General features: G+C 38.6%; 2 protein-coding genes across 3 annotated transcripts; one reads left to right on the top strand and one right to left on the bottom strand.

Moving 5' to 3' along the window:
- Window positions 1-22: 22 nt before the first annotated feature.
- On the bottom strand, window positions 23-12,196 carry tmprss13a (transmembrane serine protease 13a). Its single transcript, XM_023297993.3, has 13 exons — window positions 11,986-12,196; window positions 7,336-7,510; window positions 7,107-7,214; window positions 6,307-6,471; window positions 4,889-5,015; window positions 4,320-4,415; window positions 4,188-4,231; window positions 3,162-3,324; window positions 2,754-2,926; window positions 1,882-1,980; window positions 1,109-1,251; window positions 862-1,014; window positions 23-763 (listed from the first exon to the last, which is right to left on the bottom strand). Exons 1-13 carry the CDS (start codon window positions 12,001-12,003, stop codon window positions 755-757), a joined length of 1,473 nt encoding a protein of 490 aa, XP_023153761.1. The 5' UTR covers window positions 12,004-12,196; the 3' UTR covers window positions 23-754.
- A 3,244-nt stretch (window positions 12,197-15,440) lies between these two features.
- il10ra (interleukin 10 receptor, alpha) lies at window positions 15,441-20,996 on the top strand. Of its 2 annotated transcripts, none has more exons than XM_035942818.2 (7): window positions 15,441-15,578; window positions 16,190-16,313; window positions 16,511-16,704; window positions 16,801-16,946; window positions 17,107-17,278; window positions 17,590-17,708; window positions 17,937-20,996. In XM_035942818.2, the coding sequence occupies exons 1-7, from the start codon at window positions 15,488-15,490 to the stop codon at window positions 18,864-18,866; spliced, it is 1,776 nt and encodes a 591-aa protein (XP_035798711.2). In that variant the 5' UTR covers window positions 15,441-15,487; the 3' UTR covers window positions 18,867-20,996. The 2 variants fall into 2 exon arrangements, with proteins under 2 accessions (XP_035798711.2, XP_023153741.2); XM_023297973.3 differs by having other exon boundaries at window positions 16,529-16,704; window positions 17,937-20,995.
- The last annotated feature ends 6,301 nt before the right edge of the window (window positions 20,997-27,297 follow it).

Raw genomic sequence — 27,297 nt, forward strand, 5'->3', positions numbered from 1 at the left:
TGCCAATTAATCAACTCCATCATAAGAGATATTCTTTGATCTTTATTTTATTATAATCCTCAGTGATCCCACAGAAAATACATAAATATGAAACAGAGAAAACACACAATGACATATATTGCAAGAAAAACAATTTCTGAATTCACAGTGTGAGTACAAGGGAAGGTTTAGGTGCACAGAGTCCCAGATCAGTATGGAATCACACTGCTTTCTTTCTTCAGAAAGTGAATACATAAAGTGTCTTTTTTCCCCTTCATTTTAATATAGTAAACAATGGTCAACATTGAAAAAAAACTGAGATGTGTCTTTCGAGGAAAAAACACAACTCTGTAATCATTCATTATTTTTAAGGAATATCAAACCATGTAGAGATCATGGTTGACGTTTTTCATTGGCACAGAACAGACGCAGTGAGAGACAGCTCATCTGCTTTTAAAGCCCGCTTAACATAAAGGTAAACCTGAATATGTTGCCAGTGTACTGTATAACTGAGACACCATGTGACAGTAAATAAAATCAAGAATGCAAGACTTAAGTCAGTGCATTGATTAGTTTGTTTCAGTATCAGGTTGTGGGAAAGTGAAACATGCCATGTGACACGGGATGAATATACATGCAGGGGCAGTGATTGTGCTCAACTTGTGCATTTTGTCATGCTATAAATCCACTCATCTCACTCATATGACTTCATAGTGCGTAGTTCATAGGGGAAAGGGGAGAAGTAGACCAGGCGACCAGTGGACATCATAACCTCTCATGGATGCTGCAGGAGGCACAGGAGGCGTTAACATAGTGACAACATAGCATCTCATTAGCAAGAAATGTCTTGTTAGGCTCTGTATGCATTCTAGGCATTCTTACCTGCATATTGCTATAGATCCAAGGCAGGACACTGGTGACTCTGGTGTAAACACCAGGCTTGTTTCTCTCACCACAGCCGGTTCCCCAGCTGGTGATCCCCACCAGAAACCAACGGCTGTCTCCCTGACACACCAGAGGTCCACCACTGTCACCCTGAGAAAACATCGTTTGTACTTAGTTACATGTTTTTAAAGGTGACTGGATGTTCAACATGATTACTGTAAAACTGTGGATGTTGTCTGCTCACCTGACAGGAGTCTTTGCCTCCCTCCAGGGTCCCAGCACAGATCATGTTCCTGGTCACTGCGCCTCCATACACTCTCGGGCTGTTACACACTTGGCTATTAATGATGTTGACAGACACTTCCATCAGATCGTTGGAGACAACGTCTTTTTTGGAAGGAGCAAAAAAAACAGTCATTGGTTAACAATTACTCTCACAGGATGAGATAATATGTCAAAATATTACTTGAATAAGCTACATGTTGAACTTGATATTCAGTCGTACTGCCATTGCAACAGCTTGTCCATACTCTTTATTTCTTCCTTTTTGGTCTCCAGTTCATCTCAATAATGTCTGTGAATCTTATGTTCTCTGCTGTTTGAGATCTGTCTTTCTGCATCTGCCCATCAGTCAGTACTATTACTGTCATTCTTATTCACTTTATGCTACAGAAACTAGACCACAGTACGTCTCCGATGGCTCCTTCATGTTCCTTTATGGAGTCTGAACTTTCTAAAGTCTTATTCAAACTTTATATTTAGGAATACTTGAATTGTTTGTAGTTTTATTAGCGTACTCTGGGTCAATCACAATTAATTATCCATAGAACAAAACTTAAAGCCCTCAAGCAAAAAAAGAGCACTAAAAAATCAGCATGGATGTAAACATTTTAGAAATAAGTGCGGATGTACATAAAGAACATACTATGCGTTTGTTAGCTCCAGTGATATTAAAGAATATGCCTGTGTTATTTGTTACATTTCCATTGCACTCAGGGGCTTCATATTGCAGCTTACCTGAACCTGCCACAGTGGTGCCAAAACCTGAGGTCCAGCAGCTGGTTCCATGGCGAAATCGCTGGTTAAAAGCTGGCAAACAAGCTGGCTGAACTTTATCTGGGTGACACAAAAAACAATGTATTTAACTATTGCAAACACGTCAGATGAGCACCTTTGTGTGTCCAAAAGGATAGTAGTGGAGACAGACGCACACACCCACACACACACACCCAGACACCCGCACGCACGCACGCACGCACGCACGCACGCACGCACGCACGCACGCACGCACGCACGCACACGCACACACACACACACACTGGGCTGGGCAAATCAGATTACCAGATTGTGGACTCAGCCCAGACTTTAAAAGCTCAGACTCAACACAAAGAGAAAAACATTTCCATGGCAGTCGCTGCCCTGTGTGTATATAATGTTATACATTACCATTAAGAGTTACCATTAAAAGTAACTCTTAATGGTAATGTAAAACGTTATTGATCTCCACAGTTATTTTCTGCACCTGCAGAGAGCAGACATTTTAAAGGTTGTAGAAATGTAATGATTTGTTCAAGGATTTTTCAACTGTAGAGTGAATATTTATTGTCACAGGGTTCTTAAACATAGGTCAGCCGACAGAAGGACTGCCTTTCAAGCTATTCACTCACCCACCTGACAGCACTACATACTTCTTCTGAATACATACTGCCTCCCAGCATTAACGACTTTTGTTGAATCATCAATGCAATCACATTGAAACTCTTTCCTGACTCTCTGCTTGGCCTGACATTTAGAAATGTGTCTATGAGGATTAAAGCTTGACCACAGCCACTGGTTTGAAAGCCGGATAAATGTAAACAGAGTTTTAATAAACCAAACATGTGACTGACCAGTAAATTGAACAGCAGATGTTAATTTGAGCAGAGCAACATCTTGGTCATTAGTTCTGCTGTTGTAGTTTCCGTTGAGTATGATCCTCTCCACCAGGTAAGGCTGAGGTAGATTGTTCAGAGACACCGCTCCACCATACACCTTCCAGTTCTCAGCAGAGAGGTATGCAGTTCTGTGGTCATCAGAAAATCGATCAGCTGTCAGTGGTCATAATGTTGTGGTTGATCAGTTTAAATTCAGCATTGTGACTTAGATAATGTATTGGTTCACGACTGTGCAGCTGAGGAATATAATTTTCTCTAATTGCAATATGCGGATTCATAATAAGAGAGTTTATAGAAGTAGAGAGTAAAACAAAAATATTCAAGTTAAAAAAAAAATGTTTAGGCACTGTCTGTGTCAGTCACCCTGGGAAACAGTGGGCAGCAGTGACCACAAAATCAGGAGAGATCAGGACTCCTCCGCAGACATGGGATCCTCTGAATTGGAGCGATAGCTGCCAAGGCCACTGGCCGGTCTTAGCTACGCTGCCTCCGATGATCCGGTCTGTGGACTGTTGCCGACCACAATCTGGGAATGACAAACAGTGCAAAGTACTGCAATAGTGTATATATTAAAAAAAAATACAAAAAAGTTCTCTATATAGGGTGATTGAGTAAAAGTTATTTTGCGAGTTCAATGAAACAAGAGTGACAGAATGATTATATTATGTTCCTACTTTACAAAACTGTATTCCACATCAGGGATTGTCTCTGATTTTAATTTTTAACTGACAAAATTAGTCGTGTCTTGTGCTTGCACACACTTGTGGAGTTTTATTTGATACAGCTCATTACATTAAACTTCATTTTCTTTACTTAAGCTCCCAACTCTAATGGATTATACTATTGTGGGAATACAGGTTCTGACACTGATGCAGAAAAGTAGACACAGAGCCAACAAATGGATGTTCAGGGTTATAAAAAGTAAAAAAGAGCTGCAGTATTAGCAGTGATAAGTGAGTGGTTTTCCAGTAGGAATGACAGCAGAAGACTGACAGAGCCAATTGAAATAGTGTACGATGTGTTGTGGTGCAATATGCCTTGACTAGCTTGCAGGCTACTCTTCATCTTTACCATATTGTGATATGAAGTATCTCAGTTTTTCTCATTTTTGAATTTCGATCATAGCCTAACTCTTGTATATAGATAGGTTCTCTAAATTGAATTCAAGATTATGATTTAAAAGACAAGAGCTGATTTCAGAACATTTCAGGAAGATAAACACACTACAGTAATTGTGATATTGAATCAGACACTTATATGTTGATCTTATGTTGGTAAATGGCTGTAAGTCCAATTGCAGTTACTGTGTGTGAGACACAAACTAAGAGAGAGAGAAAAAACAAGTGTGTGTGTGACACATGACTGTGGGAACAGATGGAGGCTCCTTACCAACACACTGCAGGGAGACAGTCTCCTTGTCTGGACAGGAAGTACTGCCACAAAGAGAAAACATGTCAGTAAACATGACGATATGCAGTTAACCAGTATTAATTGATTTATTTCACTTGATTAGATGTATACCTGACTTCTACCTGACCCTGGATAGAGGAAGGCGAGCCGCTGGTCAGTATCAAACCAGTAGACTCCTGGGACTGAATCGCTTTGGTGGCATAGGAGCTGCAGATCGAAAGAAGCAGTTCAGAAAGCTGAAGAAGGTAAACATGCACATACAGAGACAATTTTGTCAAATCAATGCCTGATTGGGTCTGGAAACTCATTCTGCTTCTGTCACACTGAGACACTTCAGTGATGCCTGTGGAGAATCAATTCAACCCTAAATACACAGCAGCAGGTGAGAAGAAATTAGATGGAACTCAGTGGGTAAATTACAGGTTGGAGAGAGAAATGCACGTGTTCAGTAGCTGCTTGTTGAAAATGTGTTTTGAAAAATGACTAGATCAATCACTCTTTCAAGAATCCTCTGCTCGATGTGAGACATGGTGGGGGTGGTGTGAAATATTTTGACCATGCAACGCTAATACGAAATGGGTTTCAGCATTATACACTACCCTAAAATAATTTTATGTTAAGCACACTTTAAATCGTCTTTGACAAAGTGACAAAAGTGAGATGAAGAGGTGATTCTTTACCCTCTGAATCCGAGCTGAGTGCAGACCTGGTTGGCCCAGCTCTGAGTCCAGTTTCCGTAACAGACTGGTAGGAAGCGACCATCTTTAGCCGTCTTGACCTGCAGACTGTTGTCCAGACCAAACCGCACTGGGGAAGACATGGAGAGAGAGACGGAAAAGAAGACTACAACTTTATATACTTGATAGATTTAGCCTAATGGGACTGAATGTGAGTTTTTAGCTTGTGTCCTGCCGCTTTTATGAATAAAATCTTCACTTGGCTAGATCTTCTTTAGTCATTCTTCTAATCAGATTACATAATTCCCCGGCTATGCATGAATAAAATCATTGTTAATACGACTTAAACTAATTTTATCTGCCTTCCATATTATTCGCATTCCCAAACCTATGCAAGAGAATTCAGAATCTTCTTGTGTGCATTTCATTTAGAGGGTATTCTTTTGGGTGTCAACACCTTCACAGTATCAGTCCAGTTTGGTCAATGTGAGTCAGTGTGACTCTGACAGTTGAGTCTGTTACATTCAATCAGATGTGGGTCAGTTAGTTAAAGGTTTAGCAGAGAAGCTAATCTCTGTATTATGCTATCACTTGCTTCTTTAGCTTTAGCTTAAGCTTCTCACCCTGAGGTCAACAGAAAAAAGATTCTATCTTTGATTCTTTGCTTTTTTCTGAATGTGTGTGTACGTGTTAGAGGGAGAATCTTTGTGGTAGGCAATTGGTCTGCACCCACACCTAGATAAATCACACCTGGATTGAGGTGATACAAAGACTTCAGCAGCTCTGGTGAGTAATTATGTCCTTCCTTAAACAAATGTTAGATTAGACGTGCAGTTTCTAAAAAGCCATCTGTCGTAAGCATTTCAGATGCCTAAAAACTCTGTTGTTATGAACTCACATTATCGAGTTTTTGACTAATACAAAAGTACGATGTGTTCTGAGGAGCAAGGTGATGTCTATAATGTGTATTTCTGTGTAAAACAGGATTCATTTGAACCACACTACTCCATTATTTTATGCATCACAATATAAAAGCACGTAGGCCACTTAGTATGGGGTGAAAAGGTGGGGTTCGAGAACATACAGTATTTTGCCTGCAGTGTTCATGTAAACTGCTTACTTTTGAAGAAATCTAATGGCAGAGACGAATTGCTGGACTCTAGTGGTGCTGTGGTTGTTTTCCAAAATCAGTTGGTATTAATTCTGCATTGTTATTATTATTACTATTATTACTTCTTCTTGCTCCATCTATAACCTCTGTCAGCCTGTTCAAGGTTTGAGGTAAATGAATATTGGAGCTGTAATATATTCATGAGTAACTGTCCAGTACGCCCTTATGCACATTGGTGTATTATTATTATACTGGTCTGTGTGTGTGTGTGTGTGTGTGTGTGTGTGTGTGCGCACATATGCCAACTCACCACAGTTTGTTTCGTCGGTGCCCAGTTGGCAGTTTCTTATTGCATCACATTGCACAGTATTGTTGGGGCAGGTGTCAAGCTCTACCAATGGCTCATCGTCACTCTCAGTATCATCGCTCCCATGATAGATGATCACTTGTGAGCCCGAATTCGTGCCATAACGAACTGTGGTCATGGCAGAATAGGAAGCAATGAGTGTGGATAAGTAGAGGTACAGTGCGCCACTATTGTCTTAATTAACCAAAATAATATTCTAGAAATAAAACGAGCAGCAAGATGCAGCTTAAATGAGAACATCACCTCTTTCTCCTGCACTTCATGAATTACAGCAAATATTTCAGTTCTTTTTAATTCATTTGGCTTATACATTTCAAGGTGATCCAAGTTCCATAAATATTTCTGAAAGAATGCATATACAATAGTCCAAGCTGGGAAAAAGCTAAATGAAAATATTCTTTAAAAACTTACTTAAGTACTCAAATGTTGTGAAAGCTGGCACAGCTCATTAGAAAGAGAAAAAACACCCCATATCTAATAATATTTTTAAATTAAGGATTCTATGAATTATTGTTGTCAGAACCTGTCAGCTAAGACGTTGTTCTTGTTGGTGGCTTATTACTGATACATAAGTTAAACAAAAATTGCAGACAAATCTGTTGTAATCAACACCACAAGGGCACAAGAAAAAAATGTGACTAACATATACTCTGCATGTAGTTACAAGAGTCTTGAATAAATTAGAGAAGTAAATGAATATTAATGACATTGTTCAGTGATCTGTATGAATAAACAAAGCATACCTCCGAGCCAGATGGCTAGAGCCAGCAGAGCCAGCACCAGGAAGGTTGCTCCTGACCAGCCGTACCACTGTGCATTACCCTGACAGCATCTCTTTCTCCTACTCCGGGCTACGAAAACACACAACAAACAGAAAGACACATTAATGAGCTTCAAAGCAGTTCTAACTTTGCTTTGCTCGCACTCCTACATTCATTGTATTCTCCTGGAAATTCGGCAGATATCACTCACTCGTGTTGGGCTGTGTGACTTGGGGTACAACCACGGGTGGTGGATGCTGGGGGATGTATTGCGGCTGGGTGGGGGGCTTCAGGCCCGGTTCCGAGCCATACACCACCTCTTCATTAGGCCTGAGAGGGGGCTGGGTGTGCACAGCAACAGAGTAGTAAGGAGGAGGGGGTGTGTTCTGAAAGGAAAAGATCAATCAGTTGATGCGATTTTTAGTATTTTTCCATTATTAAGTCACTTATCCTCAGAAACAAGATGCCCAACCTTATGTAATAGGTTTATTAATAACACGATATGGACAATAGACAGAAAGGCAAATCACTCCCATGTTTGTGGTTCCAGGACTGAACACGCAACCCATTGTCCTCTATGCAATCTTAGCATTATTATCAAATGTGTGTTTGAGTCCACACCAAGGTAACAGCCTCATACGCACAAAGACATGAGTGACGTATCCTGGCAACCGTGTCTAAAAGATTAGGTTTCACCGTGTTATCTTTGCTGCTCTTTTTTTTATCAACACTTCCCTGTAGCCATATCAGACAAAGAACTTAATCAGTGTTTGGATTTTTGGGACAGGTGACAGAGAGAAAGCAAGCAGCTAAAACTGAGGTTTGAATAAGAAGGCTTGGCCCCAGCACTCTCACCTAATTGGCTAAAACAGAATGACTCATGTTAAACAAACTATTAGCTATAGTCAGACTCTTGTAATGGGAAAAAAAGGGCATCCGTCTTTGTTTCTATCACACCTTAAAAATGTATTCCCCATTGTTTCATTCTTCAAAAATAACTGTACTTCCTGTTTCCCTGAACATAGTTGAAGTTTAATTACTGAAAAGTAATATGTCGTAATAGAAAATTAATTGTGAAGCATTCATGCATTTAATTGTTTTGATTGGACACATTTTCATTCACACAGAAGTTAAAATTCAGAAAATGAATTTACTTGCATATATATAAGTTCTACAATTAATCAGTTTTGCTGTAACAGACAGCTCTAAAAGCTTTTCCATATGCTACTAGCACTTAAATCATTGAATTATTTTCTGTAACCAGGGATAACAACTGTGGAGGAAGCAGATGTTGCACAAATCTATCCCCCACTCTCCCCACTAAAATCTGCAAAAAAAACACCCCCCCAAAAATAGAAACCGCCTTGCAAAGGGATCAAACCAGCTGTGATGCCCATCCACTTGTTGCCATTCCAACTCCTGAAAAGTCATCATTACATAAACACACTGGGGAAAAAGGTATTGTTGGACAATTTATGATTATTTTACAGAATTATCCAGTTTTATCTTGCAGATAAGTAGTAAAATTACAACAAAAAAAGGGTGTATCTTCATGTCGACTGCAAACCAAACAAAGAAACTAAAAGCTGGCTTCGTTTGTGAATGATATTTACAACAAAAATCTGTATTTTTATACATGGTTATTTATTATTTTAAAACATGACTGTAATATTTTTCTATTTGGATTGTATTTAAATCAGAAAAAAATGGTTGTTTTTTTACAGATGTTTGCTGTTCTATGCACCCTTAAAGTTTTGCATGATTGTGACACTATCACATTGACAAAATCCTTCCATACAGAAACAGACAGACATATAAAGACCTGTCAAACTCCTCCAAAAGTTCGCTACAGTAGACCTCTCTATGATCAAATTTTGCCATGATGACACACACACAGACTCACAAGGTAAAAACAATACTAGTTAAACTATCCATCCATTATTTATACACCACGTAATCCTCATTAGGGTCGTGGAGGTGCTGGAGCCTATCCCAGGTGACTTAAGGCAAAGGCAGGGGACACCCTGGACAGTTTGCCAGTCTATAACAAGGCTACACATAGACACCAACAAGCACACTCACATTCACACCTACGCACAATTTAGAATCCTACTTAAACTACTGTGGGTGAAAAAACACACAGACATGCATACACAGGTCAAGTACACTGATTAAACAGTCATCCAGACACTCATTACAAAAGGGCCATTGAAGCTGTCATCAAAACAGTACAATGAAATACTGCATTATTGTTGTAGTTGGTTAGTGATATATAAATGAATAAAATATCCTAGACAAGGTGTGTTGATCATCTATAATGTCAGCCAGACAACCAACTAAAGTTCCTTGCTAACCAATGATATTTGAATTAATTTCATTAGATAGCAACGTCACAAGTAGCTAGCAAGTTAAATGTGATTAAAGCTGCGTTTTTGAGTGCAGAACAGTCTGTCGGCACATTTTGTTTTCGTGTTTTCAACTTCCCTTTTTGCAAATGTTTCCTATTCTAAGTGTATTTGTGACTTCAGAAAACACATGAAAACTTGTTTTTAGAATATGAAAACATGTTATAGGCACTAATAATAGGACAGGCTGATGAATTTAGTTTTGTTATGGTCTGACTCAACATTGTGCACTAAAACTTCATATAATTTACATACAATTGACTTAAGGGAAATGGCGAAATGCAGGAAGTAAAGCATGATAAATTACTCACTTGCCTTTCCCAGAAACTCCCACATTTGAAAAGGCTGATTTGCCTCTGACTGTAACGTTATATGTATTATAAAAATAGAATTTTGCAATCTCAGATGACATCTGATCTGAAATATGTGAGGGGGCATGTGTGTGTAGACAGCTTTTGTTACCTTTGGTCAGATGCCCTCTTTTCTTGTCATTGTACTAAGCCAGGTTACAGGGTGTCAGAGATTATATTTGACCCACAAACACGAGAGTGGGATCATTCATCTTGTCTAGCTCTTGGTGATAAAGCAAATAAGCACGTCTCCCCAAGTTTCCAAACTGTTTCTTTAACCTTGAGTAACAATGAGCTTCGTGAGCAGTTGCTACAGGTGCTTAAATTAGTGCTGTGTCATGGCATGTGGAATCGCAACTTTGGATTGGAAATTTCACAAATCTGGAATGTTAGGTGAACAAACTTGTTTGAACACAGTCACCTGTTTGCAGTCTCCCCTGAGCAGCTACAGAAGAAGATACAAGGAAGGGAAAGTTTGTGAAAAGTCATCTACTATCTCTTCTGATGGTCTTGCAAATCTAATCTGCAAAACCAGAAAGAGGTTAGATATAAAGTGGATAATGTTCTGGTTATTTAGGAGGATGTTTAGAATTGTCTTTAGTCAGATTTTGTTATAGGCATCAGGCAATGCAAAGTAGAAATTCCATAGTTCCAACACTAAGCAATTTTAATGGGGTTACAAAAATTTAGAAATGCAGTTAATGTCTGTGTCTGTTACTGGCTTTTTGCTACAAATTAATCCTGATGAGTTGACATTTACAAGTAACCACAAATCTAGTCCATGTGCAGCCAAAAGTTTAGATTTAGTTCCCAACAGCCAATGACCACGACGTCTTCATAACTGCTCTGACCTTTCCTCTTTCTTCACTGTGGTCACACCTTCATAAACTGGGCTGGAAAAAAGAATTCCTTTGTCAAAAAATCTAAAGCATTTAACTGTCAAGGTAGCACTGTGAAAGCTGCTTGTAGACTCACTAATAAAGACGTTTCATAAGCCCATTTGTGTTGCGCACCGATCAAGTTTCAAAACTCGCCTATAGGCAGCATACACCCCTACTTAATTGAAATCAGATGGCTGCGCAGAAAAAGGTGGAAGTGTAGCTTCATCATATTTCCCAGCTGAGCACAATGATCATATTGCACAGTTTGCCGGTTGGCCATGATCAAGGAAAAATACTTGGAAAATCTAAAGGTTACGGTTTCACATGATACTTAAAATGTCAACTTCCACTCAGACAATAAGACTGTAATATAAAATTACAAAAATAAATTATGTGAAATAGGAAACTGAAGTGTCCCTTTATGTTCATTATCATAATATTCTTCCGAACACATCAACTCTGAACACAGACTCAGACCACTGAAAATTGGAAGTTCAGCCACATATTGGCATCAAATCCAATGTATTTTATAAAAAGCATCAAGTCAAGTGTATCTATGTGACCCAAAATTATGATTTTGTCACAAATACTTCAAATTCTTTCCAACATAACAAACCTCTTATCAATAGGTCCTCGACTTGGATAAAAAAACAGGAGAGGGAGGAAACATTTTTTACATGTATGTGTTTAAATAGATGCTTTAGTTACAGAACAGATAGATATTGGTGTTCAATACAGAAAATTATCCTACTTCTTAAACTAAATAGACAAATGAAAGGCTGACTGGATTATATGGAAAACAAAATGTCACAAAGCAGGAAAGACGACTTTTTTCGTAACTCATACAAAGTAGAAGTTTTTGAGGTGTGAAGAGTCAAAGGAAGAGTTTCAAGAAAAGTGATAGAAACTAAGACAGAAACACTTTGTAGCACTGGCCGCCCATCAAGTATTTGAAAAGAATCTGTTGTTTTGTCAGGCTGTAGTTTCTGCACTGAGCTGCATTATTCTAACTTCTGGATTCTACAAATTTCCACAACCAACACAACACACTGAAACCCAAACAGACCAAACAAAGAAGCTTCATTCAGAGTGACAGGTGAGCATTGATGAAGCAGGAAGTTCTACTGTGGTTTAAAGGATGGTTGAAAAAGCCAAGAGACACACTGCAGCGAGAATAGGGAATTTCCGTTACAATAAAGAGAAGAACCAAAAGAGAAGAACCTACCGGGTCATAATTTGCCATTGGACTCTGAGCAGCAAATAGCGGCGCGTGGAGGTGATGGTGGGTGGGTGGAGTTTCTTTAAATCCAGGTTTACTTAATCACGGATTATTGGATGGAGCATGGTGGCACCACATTAAACACTTCTGTCCTCTTCTCACCTTTCTTTTACTCACCTGTCTAATCGACTATTTCTTTGTCACCGACCTTCAGCCAAGCAGCAACAGCCAGGTTTACCTCCCCCCTTCCTTCCTAACACCTCCCACCTCCAGCCTCCATCAGCCTCTCAGGCCTTCATTCTTCTCTTCACAGAAATGGGTGTTACCAGCGCACTAGTTTCCCCACCAGCCAAACTGGTTTTGTGGCAGCCAGACACTTTCAAAGCTTGTTTCACAGTGTCAAGCTCCATTATGGCTCGAATGACACCAACTGAGCTATCGGGGTCCCTGAACCAAAGTGGCCCCCTCTCCACAGTGAATGACAGGAACTTCTTTTTTTTTAATGGTTTTATAATTTTAACAAAGAATCACATCTTCCATTACACAGTATGCTCTTAAGCAGTATCAGGAAACTCCACTAAATCCCAGAAATATAGGCAATTTTTAACACATGGGAAATTTTGCAAAATGTGTTCACTCTCACATGTGGATGGAATATTTTAGGATTCTACCCAACAATTTTGCTCGTTCAAAGACACATTTTTGTAACTTTTGGAGCCGCTTTCCACATACCACCTTAGTGTTCACATTTACATTCACTTTCGACATGCAGGAAAGTGAAAGTAAATCTGGTTCCTCTTACAGCCCCTCATGGTTTTCCAGTTTTTCTTTTCCCTTTTTGCTCTCTCTTGAGATTAAAACAACAATCCCTCGTGTTTCTATCTGTTCCCTGCCCATTAGTATAATACCCAAATGATCAGCATTTGTCTGAGTCTGGAAGTCCCACAGTGTTGTTCTTTTGCACTGTTTCCTATTTGCATCACATGAGACTTGGCTGAGCTCAGTGTTTTTGCATTTTCTCGTCTGTGTCACCTTTTATCACTTCTGTCGCTGTGTCTCTGTTGATGTGCTACTAAACACCTGCTCATGGTTGCTTGTGGTCCAAAACACATACCACATCCTGAAACCGCACTGTCCCAGATTTGAACCTGACTGAAGAGACTGAAATACCAACTTGTATTGCAAGACCTAATGTTTGTGTCAGAATTTTTGGGCCTTTCTAAATGTGATCATTACTGAGAGACTGAATAATACACTGAGTTTAGGAGAAGCATCGTGAGGTGTTCAGTGCACGTCAAGCACCTTGTAGCACCACTAGAGGGTGATGTTATATACATTCTGTTTCTACATGCTCTTAGCTACGGGGAACAGCTCGTACACAAAGTGAGTTGAGAGAAAAGTCCCTCCTGTGAACAACAGCAGATGATGTCTGACATTTTAAACAGACCTCCCACAGATTTACTCAGCAGTTCTCTGTCCAGACAGAAACCAAGCTCAATGTGGTTGAGTTTGCACAGAGCCTGTTTGCATTTACCAGGAACTAAAACTAAAATAGTCACATGAGAGGAGGTGAGAAACCAGGGGGGATGTATTTGGCTGTAGTTAAGAGAAGAGTGCTTTCTTAGAATTGAAATCCTTTTTTTTAAAAACTGAAGTTGTCTAAATGACAGGAGTTTAATCGCAAACAAATTAAAACAAACAAGAAAGCTCTTGTTGACATTCCATCTAAAGCCAAACAGACAAGGTTTCCTTTTGGAATAAATCAATATCCTGATGCACTTTTCTTCAGTGTAAAAGTTCAACCACTGAGCAACGTGTAGCCTGTCACCTTATTGAGGCAGTTTCATTGAAGCTAATTAGAGGTTATATACAATCTGCATACCACCTGAAGAGTTTTGTCCTTTCTTGATTACATTTCCCATGAATGTATTTAATTATTAAACAAGGTCATGAGAAAGAGCCGGAGGTTGGAAGTTGGAGCTGAATGTAAACAGATGAAACAAGTTAGGCAGCTTGGTCAGTCCAACAATAACTATCTCATTACTTTAAGGGCACGTATGCTATAAATCTATTTTCTTATTCCAGATTTATGTAAGAGCAGCATCCGGGAGAAGAAAGATGCCATGATATGTGATGTGAACACTAACAGACATTAAGTAAGAGTGCACTTTAGAATGCTTTTCAACAAATGACTGTTAGTTCCTGACCAATGACACAATTTTTAAGTTATCTGTCAACTACTTCCAGCTAAACACAAAATAAGAACCCCATATCTGCCTCATCCACCCACATTAACTATTATATCATGCATTTTCTGATGAAATCTGAGAAAAGCAGATAACTGCCAACTTGTTAATCTGGTGATGTTGTGAAGAAGATAAAGTTTAAACATGCAGTATGACTTTTCATGTGGTTTGCTGTAATCATAGATAAAGAAGAATTTTTCAGCTGATAAGTTTGGAAAGGTCATGACTCCCTTACATTCTAACATGCATTTAAGACACTTCAAGGCACTCCTCCACAAAACAAGAATTGTAAATCATTAAATGTCATAACCTGCATATCATTAACACACTGTATCAACATAATGCATAGAGTTTAATGAAATCCCATTTTGTGGCCCATAAAAACTCACGATTTAAATGTATCATCAAGTGATTGCTCACATTCTATGTCTTTCATTCATATTTGTTTCATTAATGCTGAAAAATAAACATACTCATACAAATGATTACTATAATGACTATGTATTTTTAGTTGTCTCACTTCTGCCATTGCTCTTTGCAAAAACCAGCTGCAGTGCAGTCAGCCACAACTGAAGCTTTACAGACAATCACAGGAAAAGGTAGATACATGCGGTGTAGCCAGAAAGGCACCAAACACACATACTTGTTGTTTTTTTCATTATGGAAACTATTTTTTAAAAATCAGATATGAAAAGCAACAAAGTGTCTATTTTATGTAACAACTGGCTGCAATTTAAAAGAAACGTGAAAAGGGAATTTCTGCAAGCTTCACTTTTCATATCTCTGAGCCACATACAGTCTAACGGTGCATTTTCTCAGTAGCAGTTCACGGTATACTGTGAAGCTTCTCAGTGTGTGGAAAGGGGAAAAGAAATATCAAAAGAGGAAGGAAAATATCTGAGAGGAGAGACAGAGCGAGAGAGAGAGAGATGAAACTCGGAGCAGCGTCACTGACGTGGTCACAGCAGGAAATGCATCATGTCAGAGGGAGGGGAGCTGAGAGAGAGGAAGGTTTTTGGGGAGAACTAAGTAAATCAAGTCATATGCGATTTTCAAGCTGCTTTTTTTTATTTCTTCCACAGATGAACAAACACCACTGTGTCAGACAGAGAATAGGTGCTTCCTCACTGCATCAGGATATTTATCAACACTTTCATGTACTTCTGTACAGCTACTTGGAGCTGATGTGGAGGGAAGATGTTTCCACACTGATATTTGGAATACGGGACTTTGGTGACGACTTCTGTGTGGATATTCACTGAATGATGATATCGATCCAGACACCAGAAATGGATTTTAAAAAGAAAACGGCAGTTCTTTTCTTCCTAATTATCAACATAAGCTGTGTGTCAGGTAATTAACTTTTCTATTACACTTTATCTTTAAACTGTTCAAAGTGTTTGTGTTTAAATTAAGCAAATATGTTTTACCTTGTTCTTAACAGTATTTTCTATCTGTCATAGTGAAAGTGTTCATTGTCCATTTTGTGAAATACTACAGGTCATGCAGAAACTGTGGAGAGTAGTTATCTTTTATGATAAAACCATTTTTCTGACCTATTTTAGCAATATGATTTCCTTCATAAAGGTATGAGGAAAAAAAATTTCTAGAGCATTTATTGTAATTTGTTCTGTTCCACTTTCGATACAAATCCCACAGCTACAGTGGAAATGAGTAAAGCCTTATTCCCTCTACAAAAAAACCCACAGTGTCACAGAGATCCCAGAACTAATTTGCAATATTGCCATCTCTTTTCATCAACCAGACTTCCTTTTCTTCGCCACATTCTTTGCAAAATATCTAAAGATAACTTTTTCAGTATGACCATGACTTTACATTACAATTTGAATTCCAAACCGCTCAAATGTTTCCTCTTATACCGTGTAATATAGAATTGTGCTTTATATCCAAAGGAACAAAATGTAATAGTGGATGTACACTAACGTAATTCTGTTTTTTTTCAGTGCTCAAAGTGGACGTCCCTCATCCTGAACTGAAGGTGAATATTTCAGATGGGGAGGTAATAGCATATTGGAGCCATCCTGAGGGCGCCCCTTCAAACTCCAAGTATAATGTACAAATGAAAAGGTAAGTTTAGTTTACAAATATCAGTAATAGCAATTTAACTCCAGAGTATCCTGTTTACCAACTTCCTAACTGCCTAACAGTCTCTGATTTTTTCTGATTTTAACCATTTTCAAATGTGAGTTGGTAAATCTTGTTTACTAAAATGCAAGATTTTATTAAATTTTGTGTTATCCAATTTTTTCTCATTTTGTGACCAGTGTGTATTCTTCCCTCAGTCACAATGGTGAATATTTAATGGTAAAAAGCTGCACGGGGATCACAAGAACCTTCTGTGACCTGACGAGTCTTATACGTAACTATCGTGATGCCTACACGGTCAGAGTTCAGCTGGTTGCAGGAGACGAGGCGTCTGCGTGGACCCGCCAGAGATTTCTCCCAAATGACAGTAAATGTAACTGTCAACTTGATTATTCAGTATAACCTGGTTAAAAGATTACCTGGGGAAGTTAAAGAATAGTCACGTTTTCTTTTCTATCTCTGTTTGCAGATGAATTGCTACCTCCCTCATTCACTTTGAAGGCTACTTCCAGCTCTCTGACAGTTTATGTTCACGAAAAACCCATTCTGAAAAAACTCTATCCATTTGGGGTCACCTACACCATCTACCTGGAGGAAAAAGGGATACATAATAAGGTAAGAATCAAGCTTTATGGCGTGATTTGTGAAATAATTCACCACTGCACCCAAACTAAAACGTAAAACACCAGATAAGGGTTTATTTCATCACTCTTTCTAATAAACAGACTATAGATAAATGTAGTTAATCTCTGTTTTTGCTATTTTTACCCCACAGAATACCACAGCATACCTGAAAGATGACTTGGTAGAAGAAGATCAGAGGACAAAAGTTTTCCCTTCTCTCCACTGGGGGAAGGAATACTGTGTCAGCATTAAGGTCGAGGGCGCTGGAGCTCTCACATCCAGCAGTGTGTCTCACAAACGCTGTCTGCTGCTACCAGAGCAAGGTAAGGAAATCATAACAGTTTCTTGACATAAACTGTTGTTTTTAACCAGTTGCTGCAAATAAGCATACCATGCAACTTCTAAATGTTGAATACATAGCATATAAAACACAGCAAGGCTTTTTATATTTGGTTTTTTCTTCCCAGTTTTGGTGTTAATGAAACAAAGTTTTCCAGCTACTGGTAGTAACTTCATAATTAGCTTATAAGAATGAATATCATACAAGTTAAACTGTATAATTTTGTGAAAATTCTTTCTCCTCCAAAGAATTTCTTGTATCTATTAAATGATTTTGTGTTTGTGCTCTTTACAGAATGGTTCATAATTGCTGTGTCATCCCTGTCTGTTCTGGGTGTGTTGGTTGCCATTGCTATTATGGCAGCCATCCTCTTGTGTTATCTGAAACGTCCAGAGAAAACACCAGTTGCATTGGTACGTACATTAAATTTAAAAAAATAAATTAAATAAAGGAAAGGTTGCAGTTATGCAAACTTGTGCTGTGAACTATTTAGAAATCTGAGTCAAAAAATGTCAAAAAGCAAATACAAGACAAAAAGGAGGTTAAAAAGTGGCTGGTTATATCACATTCTATTTCCTGGCAGTACTAGTTAATAAATCTTGAATAATTTTGTTCATTCATCTTCTCTTGTCTCGTCCTAGAAATCCCCTCTGAGCGGTTGGCGTCCACTCTCAGTTGGAGAAGGAACGATGGAGGTTGTTACAGACAAAGGATGGTTCCTGTCCAGTTATAGAACAGAGCTGAAAAACTTAGTCAAAACCCCAGCGGAGGATGTCACAGTAATGGAGGACAGTGAGGAGGAGGACAGGAGGACCAGCATGGACAGTGGGGTCAGCGTGGAGACTAATTCTGCTGCAGACAATGGAGGAAAAACCCCCACGAGACAAGAGGACAGTGGCTGTGGGAGCATGGGAGGACCAGAGAGCTCCACCAGCAGTCAGACAGATTACCCCCTGCAGGACGACCCGACTGATCCTGATCCAGTTCGGAAAAGGGAGGACAGTGGGGTGGGAATGGGCTGCCGGCTTCACTCTTCCTCCATGAACCTCGATGGACGGGACAGTGGGCCTCTAAAGGAATCAGTTCCTGGGGGTAGTTATCGTAGCCAGATCACCTCAGCTGTTCAAATCCACATCTGTGATGAAGAGGACACATTTAAACAGATACTTCCAGACTCAGTTTTGGCCGAAGTGGTCACAGGATACAGAGCTGGGCCTCAGTCATGTATCTGTTCAGGAGCAGGTCAGTGCACTTGGTGCCACAAGCAAGTTCATAACGAATCCGAGGTTATCAAACAATACAGAGCTTTGTGCATCCAAAACAGACTGCTGGGAAGCAAATGTAACTTGGAAGACTCTTACAACGGAGAGGTTACATTTGCAGGCTATGCTAAAAAGACACAAATTGACACTGTCACGATAGATGACATGGACACAAAGTTTCTACAATTAGGGGAGACTTTTCCTCTGCTTACATCTCTCTCACCGCTGTCAGTAATCAACAGTGAACAAGATTTCAATATGAACAATGTTTCTCTCTCCCTTTGTGATGTACAGCTGAAAACTGACTGATCTTCAGAGGAATGAAACACTTTTTATTGAGTACTTATACTGACACAGCCTGTGTGTGCTGTGGGAGAAATACATTCCCCTGTCTTATGTGACTCAGTTATTGCACTAGTATGTAGTGAAATGCTCCAGTAAGGAAAATCTGAAGAAAAAGGGGAGAAACTGAGGAGAAAACAGAGCAAGAAGCAGGCTGTTGTTGGCCATGGGAAGGAAATAGAGGTTAGACCTTGACTGTCGTTGGAGGCTTAGAAGCTCGTCGTGACAGAGAGCATACTGTCAAGGCCTCGTTTAACCCTGTTTCACTGCGTATATTTACAACTGACTGAAGTGCCGGAAGTGAAACTGGTGTGGGGAGCACAGAGGAGAAACAGTTTGACAGTTACGTTCTTTTGGACATTTCACGATTTCTCCTCCGCCAACCACAATACTTGACATCAGTTACCCACTCTTAGAGTTTCTGATAATTTTTTTCCCCTTGTCACTATTTAAATGTGAAGAAATGAAAACTACTTACCATCAGTTTGTCATTTATCAGCAATATTTTCAGGTCATATCTTAGCATATCGTCCTTCCACAAGGAAGTGATGGCAAATGAAAGGTCAAATTAATAAGCAAACATTTCATTACTCATTTTTATTAATGTACAGGGCACTTGATTTCTGATTCTTTTTATGTTTTCTGACTCAGAGAGTGACTTTCATTTCACAACAGCCTAAACTGCATACCTGTGTTTTACTACTTACGTGTTAAAATTTTTTATTAGATGTTGTGGGAGGGGGAAAAGCTATTTATTTATTGTGTATTGGAGTAAATTTATGAGACTTTGCTTTTTTTACATATGTCTTCTTGGACTTTCCAGACACATATAAAAAGACCAAACCAGGAAACGAATGTCATGATGTTGATTTGAGAAACCATAACCAAAGCAAGCACGAGGAAAACCCTGAATAAGCAAACAACACCTACTGAAAGATAAACATTACATGACACGTAGCTGTACTTGGGATCCCCAAATGCAAATTATGTACAGGAATTAGGACGATTGGTTTGAAATTTCTCAACAAGGAAACAAACACATCCTCTGTCAAGCTTCCACTCAGTTTAAAAAAAATCCGGTTTCACACTGATAATAGAAAGAACAAACATCATCAGTGGGACTGAAATTTCAGATGTCACATACATTGGTAGGAAATTCTGTGACCTATTTCGCTGTGTATGCGACATAAAGTAGAGGGGAAGTGAGACTAATTTAGGTTAATCATAAAGGTTAAAAAAAAATCCTTCAAGTTGCAAAGCATCACATGTAGCCATGTTTTGCAGCACGTGTCTACTGATGATCTCTATACGTAGAACATAGCTGGTGTCTTTATGGTTACTTTTGACCACTATATGCACGACTCCATTAACCTATCGGGAGTATCTAGATACTAAACACCCACCTCCTGTCCTCTGTGCAGTTTTTATGCATCATGTCACCTACATCCTCCCATCAGTGCTACCAGTACTTCCATGCTGGAACAATACAGACGTAATTTCAGGTAAATCAACACACTCAGTGTTCCTAGAATTTGATTCTGCTTGAGAGTTCCTCTATAAAGTAGATAGATAGATAGATAGATAGATAGATAGATAGATAGATAGATAGATAGATAGATAGATAGATAGATAGATAGATAGATAGATAGATAGATCAGAGCTCCAAAGTCTCCAAATCTCCCTACAAATTTGCAATTATTCACTAAATTAGCAAAGAAGCTGGACCATTTGGAACACCTGAAGGTCTAGGGCCCTGGGGGTAGCTACCCACTGGTCTGAGAATCAAACCTTGACATCATGAAAAGCTGTTTTCTCTGCTCATGCTGGATTTACACTTCTTTGTTCAGGGGTTATGCTGGACTATGCTGTCAGAGGCTATGTAAGGGTCACAGAAACTGTAAATGACTGCTGTGTTGTCTGCTGCCGGTAGAGTCTAAATAAAACATGATGTGTGATGAGAAAAGGTTCAGTTTTCATCTCTTGCTTTTTAGCTGTTCAAATATGGTGGCGCCATTTCTGCTGCAAACCTTCAGTTCACAGCAATCAACACTTTCAGTCACATTAAATGGAACAATGTACTATGGGGAATATTGTTACAGTCCATTTACTAATGATATCAATCAATCAATCAATCAATCAATCAATCAATCAATCAATCAATCAATCAATCAATCAATCAATCAATCAATCAATCAATCAATCAATCAATCAATCAATCAATCAATCAATCAATCAATCAATCAATCAATCAATCAATCAATCAATCAATCAATCAATCAATCAATCAATCAATCAATCAATCAATCAACCAACCAACCAACCAACCAACCAACCAACCAGTACTTTTCATACAAATGAAATGCAACAGTGTTTTACAGATAACATAAAAAAAAAAACAATAAAACAATACAAACGACCCAAAAGATCTGTTATTGAAAGAGCAATAGAAATGGAAGTCAAAATTTTAAAAAAAAGAAGAAATTTTTAAAAATGAAGTAAAAAAAACTGTACATTACATACACAAAAATAAGTACATGCATCAATAAATAGAGAAATTAACCAATAAAATTTCTAGGTTAACGTTATTTCTTTTACACCGACAAATGAAAGAAAGGATCTTTTACCTTGCTGACATGTTTCGACTGCAGTCTTCCTCAGAGCGTCATCCGACGTGTGCTGACGTGTCCTTTTTTATCATGTGACCGGTCTGACAGACCTGTCGGAATCTGTCAGACCGGCCACGCCCCCTGCCGTCCGGTGGTCTCTGGATTTGTCGGTGTAAAAGAAATAACGTTGACCTATGATAGTCAACGACAAAATGAACATCATCCAAATAATAAAATTTGTATCAAAGCAATCAAAAGCCTGACTAGAAAGGCAGGTCTAGAATTGGCCTTGAAACACATCAACACTCTCTGCTGTGCTCAGGTCTTCTGGTAGACTGTTCCAGAGATGTGGGCCATAATAACAAAATGCTGCCTCACCGTAGATTCAAGACTTTTATTTATCACAAACACAATTATACATAGTATAATGTGCAGTGAAATGTATTGTGCACCTGTTCCAGACCGAGACAATAAGAATAATAAGAATAAATATAAGTTTTTGTTCTGGCTTTAGGTTTAATGAAAAGCCTCCACCAGAAAACCTCAGGGTGTTGTGGTGGTTTCAATTTATCAATAAACACTATGCAGTCAGGATCATTGTTTCTTGGTTTTCCTTTAATGTGTACAAAACCTTTTTTCTGCAGCAGAAGAGACAGTCACTGTGACATACAAGATATCAGCGCGAGAGTCTGCCCAGTGAGGCAGGCTGACAATGCTTACAGTTTCACTTAAAAAGAAACTTAGTTTCACAGCCTTCAGTGCTTTTCCACTCAAATACAAGTCTAGTACTGTTAAACTTTTATCATGTGACACAGCAATGCTTCTCCATTACGTCTAGTACAATAAATTTCCACTACAAGGGTTCTAGAGAATTCAAAGGACAAAAGCAAATCTGATAAATACAAAGGACCAAGGCCATTAACAGTTTTCTAAACTGACAAAAAGGATCTTTATATCAATTCTAGAAGCAACAGATAACTACTGCAGGGAAATCTCTAAATCTTTAAAAACTTTAAAATGATACACCTGTCTGTTGTTTTAGTGAGCTGTTAAAATGTGAGTGACGTTAACTGCTAGCATTAAGGATAAATCCAACTTAAGTAATAAAGTTACACCTTACAGGGACCCTAAAGCTTTTCAGGTACTTTGTGCTAATTTGCTGATTATTACCACTAGAGCATAATGAGCACTGAAATGATCAGCCTCCCATAAAGCAGTTGTTGCTCCAAGACCTGGTTTTAAAAAGGTACATTTCTGCACAATTAATTGATGGTTTCTGGAGAACAAGTCATAATAAAATTATGTTTCCCTGTGCAGTCTGATGAATGCTCTTTAATTCAGTTACCTAAAGACAACATACACAATATCCAGAAAGTAGGATGAAGGAGTGGTTCATTGGAGGTCTGGAGTTAAGTTTTGCCCTGAGGTGCCCTTCGGAGGTTGATCTGACCCTGCTACTCATGACATGATAACTCTTTCAGAATTTAGATCTTGAGAGAGACTCTTATTATACAGACTTGCATTTAAATTCAAGTAGACTAGTAGTAATTGCTGTCTGCTATTTTGAGGACAAAAAATCCATAATGTTCTTTGTCACTTTGCTTGACAACTCATTTCAGTCTGCAGCACAGCGTAGTAATTCATGCATATCCAATGATCAGTGGCTGCTGGTAGCTTGGCAAGAGTTCATGCAGACAGTATACAGTCAGTGACATATCTGGGGCAAATTGGCACAGCTGCAAGTATTTTTGCTAAAATAGATTCATCTGTTGTGCATTATTTAAATTAAAACAGCAGCAGGGATCTGACAAAGCTGTTAACATGTGATCAAAAAGTTTCTGCACAGTGCATTCTGTAGTAATATATAATAATACATTCCTCCCAGAATAAAAAATGGAAGTTTTATGGAGTTTCACAGCTGAGCAGCATTTACAGCAAATGTCTTATATTACAACAAATACAGGGAAGTGCTGCTTCTTGTCTTTTACTAACTAGTTTTGAATTTGCTTCTGCATAAAAGGCTGCCTTTTATGTAACAAAGGAACAGGCAAAAAGAGAGGTTTTTAACAACACGGGTAGGTCTGCTATGTAGGTTTCTGCACTGCAAAAGATCGTATCAAAAACAGTAGTTTCAGGTGTGAAAATGTTTTTTTTGGGGGGGTGTTTTTCACAGAATATAAAAGGTGACCTTTATTCACCCCACTGTAGAGTTCATTTTAGAAAAAAAACATCAGACACACACACAAACATGTCTTAGTTTCAGTAAGGGAAAAACAATGAGACACTGAATTTCCGACAACCATAGAAAGTATCACAAAGGTAGTAGAGATGTCTATGGGGAGGGAAGTCACCTGCAGCTTACAAGAAAAGTGATCTGCCTGGTTGCTGTGGCTGCGCTGTTGATATTCTGCCTCCACCTCAAAAAGCTTTTCTCAGCAGCAGTGCAGTAGATCGCTTGTTTCGCTGTGATGTGAGGGCGTGTGTGCGTATCACAAGAATGCCGCAACATGATGACAGTTTCTCATGACACAGAGCAAAACTAGCAAAGAAAAACTGTGTGAGAATATTTATTGACAAGTATTTTCATCACTTTTAAAATAGTGTTAAAATGACAAAAAAATAACCCAAAAATCACATTTGCTTATACAGAACAGTGTGAAATGTCTGTCTATGCAGGCATTTTGTTCAAATGATACAACTAAACATTAAAGTTGACCAGTTGGAATAGACGTGATTACAAAGCATGAGTTCACAGAAGAATTAGAGGTCATCTGAAAATACTGTGCTCAAGTCCCAACTCAGGTTTAAATATCAATGTGAACAGCAGCTGAAAAATGAAACAAATAATATACAGGATGAAAACAAGAAACGTGGCGTGTAGGAAAGTGACAGACGATGATTGTGGCTGTGATCATGGTGGTTGCCAGAATCAACTGCCACCAAGTTGTTATTTTATGATGCTGCTGATGGAGAATGGAGGTGGGGACTTTTTCAAACCGACCTTTCTGTAGAGTGTAAAATCAAACCCACCACGGTTATACATCTGACCAAGAAGCATTTGTAAAAGAGGAAATAAAACTTGTAAAACTGCATGTTTGAGGCCAGTGCAAGAAAATCTACTTACGTAAGCACCTTGTCTTTCAACGACGGCTCTACAAAATCAAAGAAGAAATAATTAATATATGTTTCTAAATGAAAACCCCATGAAGGATTCGTCTTATCATAGTCCTGCTGTTGGGTTGGGTCATGCTGTGCACAATCAACCATTAGATATCTGTCTCTGAGATTTGTACTTTCGCTACCAAGGAGGTGAACAGAATTAGGGATGCCAATTTAAAAAAAATACATTCAAAAACATCACTGAGCAGAGTGGACTCAGTGTCCTTCAGACTTCTCTCTCAACAGATACTATAATGGCTATTTCTTAGACAGAAAGTAGCTCCTATTGTATGAAAGCATTCACAGAGGTATTTGGATTATTCATAGCAATTAACATGTTGATAATGTTGAGTTTTCTTGAATCTATTTTTTTAAGCTGTGTGCCATAAATCCTTCTCATCTCTACTGTATTGGGGAACAAACAGATATCTAAAAAATTTCATGGCACAATACCACAGGAAGCAAAAATAGTATGATTTTGTGATCTGGGTTAACTCACTTATTGAAGCTACACTCACCTTTTTTCTTGCAGCATTTTTTACACTTTTTGCATTTGTACTTGCAGCAAAATTGCACAATGGCAATGGTGAAGAGGATGGCCAGGATTCCAAAACCTACAGCGATCCCAACGGCTGTTGGGTTTACCGTGCTTCCTGCAAACACACAATATGAAGGTAAAGAGATCATTGGCATTAACGTATTTTCCAATAACCTGACAAGCATTTAAAGTACAATATACAAGCTCACTGAATGAAAAACAATCTTCTATTTGAAATTCATAGGGTATTGTATTTCTGTCATAAATTATTACCAACTGAAAAAGTCGATGTGGTTGCCACAGCCTAATTAGATCGATATATATCTGTTATGAATGAATATTCCCTCTGATGAAATTAGATTGCAAAATCAATCACGAGGGAAGATGCTGGCTGTGAATTTATTAGTCTTTGAAGAGAGGCTGAAATGATGGATATCGAGTGACTTTAAGAGAGAAATATGAGTTTAAGAGAGGGTTTTTCTTTCTGTACAAGCAGCCGATAAGGAACTCTTTAATGGCTAACTGTCTGAATTTTACTCACTCTTAGTATCTTTCAGTCAACAGCATGTACACATGCACTAGAGACAGTCTTTGCAGATTTGAAACACTCTTTTAAAAGTTTTAGACACAGCTGGTAAGTTAAACTACAGAAAGCAAACAGAACCAGCAACCCAACAACAAAGAAAAAGACAACAAATCCAAAGAAGAAAAGCACATTTGAGGAGCTTTGGTGAAAAAGTAAAGCATTTGAGTAGAAAATAAAATATGAATCACTTCCCTGAGCTTCCCTTCAGCTTTTGGAAGTGTGTGTGCGTCACAGTTACTGTAAACAAAGATGAAATTAAGCAACTCAGCTAAAAGACTCTTACCACCATTCCCCATAGCTGATGAGCCACTTGTTATCACTCGTCTTTCTTCTCCTCTACTCCCTGTCCGTTAATGGATTTCACATCAGTCTTTATTTAATGATTTGTCTTGGACGGTGAAGAACCAAAACATAGTGCTCTCCCGTCTTGTTTCTTTGCCTACGTCTGCCTGTCCACATCCCCATAGCAGTCATTCTTTTGAACCGGTCCATCTTCTTTCTCTGCTCTGCCTGTCTTAACCCTCCCTTTAGTGGAAAATGCTAGAACAAAGTGGATCTGATGGCCTGTCATTCTCACACTGACAGTCATGCGTAGTAAGCTGTTCTCAAAAAAACTGTGTGAGCAATGGAAAACCATTCACCAATATGTATGACTGTCACACTGATGTCAGAAAGAAACTCAGACACAACCAATAGAAGTACAACATTCTGCTCTTATTAAGCCTTTGGACAACTATCTTGAAATTACAGCTTGAAACTTGTGTACTGTGACTTGACTAAGGATAAACCCCCTTTTCCCCTTCAGGTTTCAATCAGAGCTCCACAGCCTCTCTATTTTTTCTCTCTAAGAAATTATTAAAGTTCATCTAGGTAGTAACACCTGATTCAGGTGGTGCATTGGGACTCCTGCTGGATGACTGCGATATCACACCTCTTCACCCTCACTAAAAACAATGGTGTAAACATTAGATGAAACCAACTTGAAGCTGGCTGAGAAACAGTATCAAAACATCAAAGTCAAAAAGCAGGCGTTGGTACTTTTTACACTGACTCACAAATTTCCAGCAAAAATTCACAGAAAACATACAGATAGTAAAGGTTTCCAGAGTATTGTTAAAAACACACAAACACACACATTTAAGAAACTTCATAAAATCCTGCTGTTACACATGTTTGACAGATGTTCTTTATGGAGTTTCTCCCCCTCACACAATTTTGCATCACTGGACATGTGGAATTACAGTCACAATATGTAAGAATATATTTGGGGATGCACCGCAATCACTCAGCAGTTCAAGAACCGAATGAAAATGAAAAGATCTAAATTCATTTAAGTTCATCTGAAAAGTGAAAAGTTTGGGATTAATTTTGAAAGTTTCTTTCTTTCACATGTTGACTGTTGTCTGAAGATGCGTAGGTTGTATCAAACCCAGCAGGTGGCCTAACATATTTTTGTGTTGTGCCATTTCAAAAGGGAAAAAGATAAATGCGAGGCGTGCAGTACACACG

This window comes from Amphiprion ocellaris, chromosome 7 (assembly GCF_022539595.1).
Source record: "Amphiprion ocellaris isolate individual 3 ecotype Okinawa chromosome 7, ASM2253959v1, whole genome shotgun sequence".
Lineage (NCBI taxonomy): Eukaryota > Metazoa > Chordata > Actinopteri > Pomacentridae > Amphiprion > Amphiprion ocellaris.

Coding starts and splice junctions, on each gene's coding strand:
- tmprss13a (XM_023297993.3), bottom strand. Junction 3,325..4,187: donor TGTCTCCCTGCAGTGTGTTG/GTAAGGAGCCTC, acceptor TGTCATTCCCAG/ATTGTGGTCGGCAACAGTCC. Junction 1,981..2,753: donor ATCTGCTGTTCAATTTACTG/GTCAGTCACATG, acceptor TGTGTCACCCAG/ATAAAGTTCAGCCAGCTTGT.
- il10ra (XM_035942818.2), top strand. CDS start 15,488: ATGATGATATCGATCCAGACACCAGAAATGGATTTTAAAAAGAAAACG. Junction 16,947..17,106: donor AAAAAGGGATACATAATAAG/GTAAGAATCAAG, acceptor TTTACCCCACAG/AATACCACAGCATACCTGAA. Junction 17,279..17,589: donor TCTGCTGCTACCAGAGCAAG/GTAAGGAAATCA, acceptor TGCTCTTTACAG/AATGGTTCATAATTGCTGTG.